Here is a 9,604-nt window from a genome sequence, read left to right on the forward strand (position 1 = left end):
ATGGGTTTCTTTGAAGACATGAGGAATATCCACGGCCAACAGCCAGTAGTGAACCTAAAGGAATATAACAACAACCTACACAAAATTTCTAATTTGAAAAACAGGAGGATCTTTCTTTTACGCTGCAGAGAACAGATGATCACCCCCACACACCTACAAGGTTGCATCAAAAGACTGGACTCTATGATAGAATTCAAGGATGCCCGAACCGGACAACAGGTCAAAGAATTCAACAACAAGTTAGGACGTAAAATACTCACATTTCAGATCGATATTACTATAAAAAACTTGAGATTCTTGGATAGTAGACAATCTATACTGGATAATTCAATTTCAGACATTTTATCTGAGCATACTTGGAACGAATTCAAGAGAAAAACCACTAGTAAAGTTAATAGAGCATTCCACCGCAAAAAGGAAGCCAACAGGAGAAAATTTGAAAGCCTAGAAAGTACACAGAGAAAGACCATTGTGACACAAGATAAATGGCTGAAGAATCTCACCGGACTCCAACTACCCAGTGAAGTAAAAACCTTTTTGTCTTTGGGTCCGAAGTTCTCACTTGTACCAGAAATCAGGGACATACCAATTATCGAACTTTTAGCAACAGTAGAAACCTACAACACCAGCAGGAACAATAACGAGTGCAACATCATAAGAGCCAAGGTAACCAACGTTATCACAAACCACCTACAACAATCGAAATCCACAGGATTACCCTACATTACTCGATTGGAAAATTCAACAAAACGCTTTCTTAGAGAACACCCAGACATCATAGTCACTCAATCAGACAAGGGTGGAGTTACCGTACTGATGGAGAAAGAAAAATACATAAACCTAGCAAACCAACAACTCGGAGACCAAGAGTACTACCAGCAAATTTCTAAAGATCCTACGAGTACAATCGAACAAAAATTAAACAAGAAAGTCAGCGAGTTGAAACAAAAGAACTACATCACCCCTGAAGAAGCAAAAGAGTTGATGACCTACGACGGCTTATGCCCGAAATATTATGGCTTAGTCAAAATTCACAAACCTGAGCTATCCCTGAGACCAATTATTTCATCGATTGGCAGCCCAACAACCAGGATATCACAATTCCTGAAAGATATTCTCTATAGAGCATACAATTTCAACAATACATACTACATTAAGGACTCATTCGACTTCACACAGTCTATTAACAATTTCAAAGTACCACCAGGTTATAGGATTGTAAGCCTAGACGTCGTATCACTTTTCACCAATATTACTATCGAAACAACAAAAAAAGCCATCGAATATAACTGGCAAAGAATAGAACAACAGTGTCAAATTCCAAAGAAAGAATTTATGGAGCTGATCGAGTTGGTGTTTAGTTCAATATATTTTGCATTTGATGGAAAATTCTACAGGCAGTGCATAGGTACACCAATGGGCTCAAAGTTATCACAAATAATAGCTGACTATGTCATAGATGAACTTCCAGATGAGTGTATACCCCAGTTGACGTTCATAATACCTTTTTGCAAAAAATACGTCGACGACCTCATCCTCATGATACCCGAAGGAAAACAAGATGAGATCCTTAATGTTTTCAACAGTTTCCATCCAAAGATTCAATTTACCATTGAAGAAGAATCCAATAACTGTGTTCCATTCTTGGACACAAAAGTGATCAGAGAAGATGAAACAATTAAAACTGATTGGCACAGAAAGACAACAGCTTCAGGCAGATATATACATTACACCTCATACCACCCGATGAAAATGAAGATTAACCTTATCCTAAACCTGAAGACCAGGATCACAACGATCTCACACCCGACATACCTTGACAAAAACCTGAAGACCTTAGCAGAGTTGATGAAACAGAATGGTTACCCCAGATCCTTGGTAAGAAGATTAGACTTCAACACCCCCAACCATCATATGCATGAACAACAAATGGAAAATACAAATAACGAGCGACCACCAAGAGAACCACCAAGAGAAGAAAATCAAAACAGAAAAAAGATAATAATACTACCCCATATAGAAGGATTAACACACAAGATAACAAAGCTATTGAGTGACGACAATACCTTCATAGCAAAATACAATGTGAAAACATCTAAATACCTGTACAGTAAACTCAAAGATACAACACCCAAAGAGAGAAGACCCAACGTTGTATACACCGTTGTATACCGTGCAACAATTGTAGCGGAGTATACATCGGAGAAACGAAGAGAACGATGAATAAAAGGATCACATCACACAAGAGTGATTCTAGAAGGAACATCCAAGCCTGCGCACTAGCTCAACACGAAAACACGACTGGACACCACATGAAATTTTCGGACTTAGAGATCCTAGATACAGAAACTAACAGTTGGAAGAGAAAATTTATAGAGATGATCAGGATAACCCAAGAACCTAACGCAATCAACCACAAAAAAGACATTGATAACCTCAGCGCAATTTATGCGAACCTAGTCGAGATAGACAAAATGTCTAGAAACAGAAACCCCATACAGATAGATACAGATACAGATACGGATAGAAGACCCTAGTAGTTTCCCCACGGCCTTTTAATATACCTGTTGTCACCTAAAAATAAAAAATAAAAATAAAATCAAAAAATGCTCTGAACTAATTCTAACAAAAAGAGAACAAAAAATCCACTCAGATTGTTATTTGCCATTGTTTAATGTAAGACATTTCTAACAACTACCTAACACAAAGAAGAAGAGTCGACTTGTCATCAAGTCACCAATGATTTCTCTGTACGTCTGTGGTCTCATGTCACTCATAACCTATCGAATCTAAGATCTAACCTCTAATGAAACACCGACGTTCAAGGATTTCTTACCTGAATTCTATCAATTTTAAGATATAACATGCAATTATGATCATCCTGATTTGTAATTATAATGAAAACAACCCAGGTACAACCTCAAATCCTGTAAGTAATTACATTTTTCAAATACTATAGCCTACAAATACTAACTCCTCTATGTTTTATAGTGCTTCTGAAGAAGAGATAAATAAAGTCTCGAAAGCTTAAGCTGAAGGAAAAAGAGTTTTACTTACCAGAAGCCAGAAAAAATACAATAAATATTTTATCTTATACAGCTAGTTGCCGTCTGCTCAATCCCTTCCTCCAAGCGTTTCTGTCCTGTGTGATTCCCTCATCTAGGCCTCGTTCCTCCATAGCTTTCCTGACGCCCTCATGCCATGATCTTCTCGGCCTTCCTCGTTTTCTCTTTCCTGGTGGTTTCCAGTTGAAAAGTGTCTTAGGCCATCTCTCTTCAGGCATTCTCATAAGATGTCCACACCAGCGTAGACTTCGTTCTTCGATTCTTTCCACAATTGTTTTTTCGGCATTCATTTGTCTTCGGATGACATCATTGGGAATATGCTGTAGCTTAGATATTCTGGCTCCACGTCTTACATAATCCATTTCTACCGCCAGCACCCTACGCCTCATTTCAGCATTGAGTGTCCACACTTCACTTCCATAACAGAGAACAGATTCCACCATTGTTTCGCCAATTCTCTTTTTGACGCGTTTAGAGATGTTCTTATCCCGCCATAACGAATTGTGGCATCCAATAATTCTCCTGCTTTTCTGGATTCTGTTCTTTATTTCCTTCTCTCCTATTCCACTCTGATCCACAATAACTCCAAGATATTTGAACTCTTTTACTTGATTTATTGTTATTTCTTCAGTGAGAAGCACTTCAAACTGTGCGTCAGTATTAACCGCTAGGTATTCAGTTTTCTGTAAACTTACTTGTAGCCCCCATTTTTGATATTCTTTATACAGTCTTCTCAACATAAATTCCAGGTCGTACGAGTCTTGTGCCAACACTACTTGGTCATCTGCGAAGTTAAGTGTGATGAGGTAAGTTTCAAATACTGGTATGCCCATCCCGATACAGCTCTTTTTCCATTCCCGCAAAACTACTTCCAGATACAAATTGAATAGAATGGGCGACAAACTGCATCCCTGGCGAAGCCCTTTTGTTACCTTGGCGATGTACTTCATGTAATTTCTTGTTGGAATCACCTGATCCTGGATGGCGAGCATGAAGCCCTCTGTCTCAGGAGAAAACCTTCCGGAAGACAACCAGTAGTTCGACGCAGATATGTCGACGTAATCATGGTTGACCTCGTTCTGGTGCCTCCCATGCAAAGGTTTGCCAATCAGTTTCTGCATTTTACTTTCTGCAGAGTGTTCGACGGTTTCCAAGTGATCCTGTTGTAGCTTTAATGGTGTAGAAGTATCAGCAACACAAACTACTCGATGGAGTTCTGACGAAGCTGCCTTACTCAAGAAATATTTCCGAAGTCCTTCAATTTCCTGGGACATAGGGTTGGACAAATCAACAATTCCTCTACCCCCAAGATGTCGTGGCAGCTCTGTCCGTTCTATTGAGCTCTTGGGGTGATGTTTATTGTGTTTAATCAGCATCGTCCTCATTTTTCTCTGTAAAGCTGCTAAATCGGTTGTCGTCCAAGAGATAATACCAAATGAATAGCTCAGCGCCGAGCAAGCGTAGGTGTTAATCGCTTTTATCAGATTCTTGCTGTTAAGACCAGTTCTCATCATCCTCCTCAATCTTCGAGTGAACTCCTCCGTTAATTCTTTCTTCATCTGGGTCTGATTAATTTTTCTTGCTTGTTTTATGCCTAGATACTTGTATGTGTCTCCTTCCTTTAATGCTTCAATTTCTGCACCTTCCCTGAGTTTCAACGTACCATCTTCTATTTTCCCTCTCGTTATGTTAAGCAGTCGACATTTTTCTAGTCCAAACTTCATTTTGATGTCTTCCGAGAATCCTTCCACCATTTTCAGCATCAGTTGCATTTGTTTTTTGGTAGATGCGAAAAGTTTCAAGTCGTCCATGTAAAGGAGATGATTCAGTTTCATCATAGTTCTACTGCCGCTCTTGATGGAAAATCCGTAGTCCGTTGAATTCAATCTATGAGACAAGGGATTCAGGGCCATGCAGAACCACAAAGGGCTCAGCGAGTCTCCTTGGAAAATTCCGCGTCTTATTGGAATAGGTCCTGTTGTAATGGAGCAATCTGCTGCTTTCATTTGAAGACTAGTACGCCAGGTTGACATGGCGTTTTTCAGGAACTTAACAATATTGGGATCCACCTTGTAAATCTTCAAGATCGTCAAGAGCCATTCGTGAGGTATAGAATTTGAAATGCACGATGTGATTAATTTGTACATCGTTGGAAGACATGTGATCGGTCGGTACTTGGATGGGTCTTCTGTATTCTTTTGGTCTTTAGGTAACAAGTATGTTGTGCCATGTGTAAGGAATACTGGCATTCTTTCAGGATTTTAAATGACATCATTTATTGCGGAGGTCAATTTGTCATCCATGATCCAAAGTTTCTTGATCCAGAAGTTCTGTAATCCATCAGGCCCAGGTGGTTTCCAGTTGTGCAGTCCTCTGATAGCTGATTTTACTTCTTCAATTGTGATCATGTCATGCTGCATCGGCTCATATTTTATAGCTTCAGATTTTTCATCTTCAATCCATCCGGTATCTCCATTGAAGTGAGGTTTCGTTGATAATTGTTCGGTCCAGAATTGTTCAATGGCTTCCTTTGGTGGTAACTTTCCATTTTCTCCATCCGACGATGTGAGTGACCGGTAGAAAGATTCTTCCGACTTTTCGAATGAACTATTGTCTCTTTTCCAGCTATAATTGCTTTTATATCTCCTCAGGCGTTCTGCATACAGACTTAATTTTTGCTTCAGAGTGTCGAGGCAATGGTGAGCTGTAGCATTCTCCGTCTCTCGTTCTGTGTGTATCCTGTTTCTATCCATGATCTCTTTGGCAGCTTTCACGACCTTTCTTCCTCGATTCCCGTTCAAGTACTCCGTCAGTCGTCCAATGTCTCTTCTTAGCCTTTCTGTTTTGTGTTGAAGACGTTTCTGCCATGCTGGCGCGTGTAATTTGTGTAATTTTGGACTATCATTGTTCGTTTGGCGAATTTTTGCCCCCATGGTTTTCGCTGTCGTTAGCGCTGCACAGTGAAAAATTAGATGCAGATATTCCAATGAACTTCCGTTCTGTAGGTATTCAGGTAATTCAGGTATTATTATTATTATTATTATTAGCGCAAATTCGGTGTTTTATACGGAAAAGGGTCGAAAAATAGTAGTCTGCAAGGAGTGCAAGAAAAGTTTTTTACGGATTATGAATCCTGAATAGTCAGCCATCATCTGTGTGAAAACTTCATTTTGACAGTCGTAAAAACATAGAAGGTGTGAAGAAAAGTATTCGCGTTTCATAGCTGCAAATCGGTGTTTTATAAGGAAAAGGGTCGAATGATAGTAGTCTGCAAGGGGTGCAAGAAAAGTTTTTCACAGATTATGATCCTGAATATTCAGACCTCATCTGAGTGAATATCTCGTTTTGACAGTCGTAAAAACGTAGAAGATGTGAAGGAAATTATTCGCGCTTCATAGCGGCAAATCGGTGTTTTATACGGAAAAGGGTCGAAAAATGGTAGTCTGCAATGGGTGCAAGAAAAGTGTTTCGCGTATGATGATTCTGAATAGTCAAACATCATCTGAGTGGAAATCTCGTTTTGACAGTCGAAAAACGTAGAAGATGTGAAGAAAAATATTCGCGCTTCATAGCGGCAAATCGGTGTTTTTTACGGAAAAGGGTCGAAAAATAGTAGTCTGCAAGGGGTGCAAGAAAATTTTTTTACGGATTATGATCCTGAATAGTCAAACATCATCTGAATTACTGCAAGGTGTGCAAGAAAAGTTTTTCACGGATTATGATCCTGAATAGTCAAAAATCATCTGAGTGAAAATCTCGTTTTGACAGTCGTGAAAACGTAGAAGATGTGAAGAAAAATATTCGCGCTTGTTAGCGCAAATTCGGTGTTTTATACGGAAAAGGGTCGAAAAATAGTAGTCTGCAAGGGGTGCAAGAAAAGTTTTTTACGGATTATGAATCCTGAATAGTCAACCATCATCTGGGTGAAAATCTCATTTCGACAGTCGTGAAAACATATGAGGTTTGAAGAAAAATATTCGCGCTTCTTAGCGCAAATTCGGTGTTTTATACGGAAAAGGGTCGAAAAATAGTAGTCTGCAAGGGGTGCAAGAAAAGTTTTTTACGGATTATGATCCTGAATAGTCAAACATCATCTGAGTGAAAATCTCATTTTGACAGTCGTAAAAACGTAGAAGATGTGAAGAAAAATATTCGCGCTTCATAGCGGCAAATCGGTGTTTTGTACGGAAAAGGGTCGAAAAATAGTATTCTGCAAGGGGTGCAAGAAAAGTTTTTTACGGATTATGAATCCTGAATAGTCAAACATCATCTGGTGAAAATCTCATTTCGACAGTCGTGAAAACATATGAGGTTTGAAGAAAAATATTCGCGCTTCTTAGCGGCAAATTCGGTGTTTTTTACGGAAAAGGGTCGAAAAATAGTAGTCTGCAAGGGGTGCAAGAAAAGTTTTTTACGGATTATGATCCTGAATAGTCAAACATCATCTGCATTACTGCAAGGTGTGCAAGAAAAGTTTTTCACGGATTATGATCCTGAATAGTCAAAAATCATCTGAGTGAAAATCTCGTTTTGACAGTCGTGAAAACGTAGAAGATGTGAAGAAAAATATTCGCGCTTCATAGCGGCAAATCGGTGTTTTGTACGGAAAAGGGTCGAAAAATAGTATTCTGCAAGGGGTGCAAGAGAAGTTTTTTACGGATTATGATCCTGAATAGTCAAAAATCATCTGAGTGAAAATCTCGTTTTGACAGTCGTGAAAACGTAGAAGATGTGAAGAAAAATATTCGCGCTTCATAGCGGCAAATCGGTGTTTTGTACGGAAAAGGGTCGAAAAATAGTATTCTGCAAGGGGTGCAAGAAAAGTTTTTTACGGATTATGAATCCTGAATAGTCAACCATCATCTGGGTGAAAATCTCATTTCGACAGTCGTGAAAACATATGAGGTTTGAAGAAAAATATTCGCGCTTCTTAGCGCAAATTCGGTGTTTTATACGGAAAAGGGTCGAAAAATAGTAGTCTGCAAGGGGTGCAAGAAAAGTTTTTTACGGATTATGATCCTGAATAGTCAAACATCATCTGAGTGAAAATCTCGTTTTGACAGTCGTGAAAACGTAGAAGATGTGAAGAAAAATATTCGCGCTTGTTAGCGCAAATTCGGTGTTTTATACGGAAAAGGGTCGAAAAATAGTAGTCTGCAAGGGGTGCAAGAAAAGTTTTTTACGGATTATGATCCTGAATAGTCAAACATCATCTGCATTACTGCAAGGTGTGCAAGAAAAGTTTTTCACGGATTATGATCCTGAATAGTCAAAAATCATCTGAGTGAAAATCTCGTTTTGACAGTCGTGAAAACGTAGAAGATGTGAAGAAAAATATTCGCGCTTGTTAGCGCAAATTCGGTGTTTTATACGGAAAAGGGTCGAAAAATAGTAGTCTGCAAGGGGTGCAAGAAAAGTTTTTTACGGATTATGAATCCTGAATAGTCAACCATCATCTGGGTGAAAATCTCATTTCGACAGTCGTGAAAACATATGAGGTTTGAAGAAAAATATTCGCGCTTCTTAGCGCAAATTCGGTGTTTTATACGGAAAAGGGTCGAAAAATAGTAGTCTGCAAGGGGTGCAAGAAGTGTTTTTTACGGATTATGATCCTGAATAGTCAAACATCATCTGCATTACTGCAAGGTGTGCAAGAAAAGTTTTTCACGGATTATGATCCTGAATAGTCAAAAATCATCTGAGTGAAAATCTCGTTTTGACAGTCGTGAAAACGTAGAAGATGTGAAGAAAAATATTCGCGCTTGTTAGCGCAAATTCGGTGTTTTATACGGAAAAGGGTCGAAAAATAGTAGTCTGCAAGGGGTGCAAGAAAAGTTTTTTACGGATTATGAATCCTGAATAGTCAGCCATCATCTGGGTGAAAATCTCATTTCGACAGTCGTGAAAACATATGAGGTTTGAAGAAAAATATTCGCGCTTCTTAGCGCAAATTCGGTGTTTTATACGGAAAAGGGTCGAAAAATAGTAGTCTGCAAGGGGTGCAAGAAAAGTTTTTTACGGATTATGATCCTGAATAGTCAAACATCATCTGAGTGAAAATCTCGTTTTGACAGTCGTGAAAACGTAGAAGATGTGAAGAAAAATATTCGCGCTTCATAGCGGCAAATCGGTGTTTTGTACGGAAAAGGGTCGAAAAATAGTATTCTGCAAGGGGTGCAAGAAAAGTTTTTTACGGATTATGAATCCTGAATGGTCCATCATCATCTGAGTGAAAATCTCGTTTCGACAGTCGTAAAAACGTAGAAGATGTGAAGAAAAATATTCGCGCTTGTTAGCGCAAATTCGGTGTTTTATACGGAAAAGGGTCGAAAAATAGTTGTAAAGACCGTCTGTTATTTAGATTTTTTATAATTTCAGGAGGAAAAGTTTTCGTGTCTGGACAAGAGTTTTATTTTTTGACAATTAATCTTTTTTTTAATATACACACTCGATTCTAACATAAATCATAGCAACAAATAACTTATTTACAATGAAATTGAAAGTTCGTAGTAACACTCCCTCCCAGTGATGAGCTATCA

General features: G+C 38.7%; 1 protein-coding gene across 1 annotated transcript; it reads left to right on the forward strand.

The window, feature by feature from the left end:
* Nucleotides 1-2,223, forward strand: LOC123311732. The gene has a single exon (XM_044895803.1). The coding sequence runs from the start codon at nucleotides 1-3 to the stop codon at nucleotides 2,221-2,223; it is 2,223 nt and encodes a 740-aa protein (XP_044751738.1).
* The last annotated feature ends 7,381 nt before the right edge of the window (nucleotides 2,224-9,604 follow it).

This window comes from Coccinella septempunctata, chromosome 4 (assembly GCF_907165205.1).
Source record: "Coccinella septempunctata chromosome 4, icCocSept1.1, whole genome shotgun sequence".
NCBI lineage: Eukaryota > Metazoa > Arthropoda > Insecta > Coleoptera > Coccinellidae > Coccinella > Coccinella septempunctata.

What these genes read in the sequence shown, in the direction of transcription:
- LOC123311732 (XM_044895803.1), top strand. Translation starts at nt 1, where the DNA reads ATGGGTTTCTTTGAAGACATGAGGAATATCCACGGCCAACAGCCAGTA.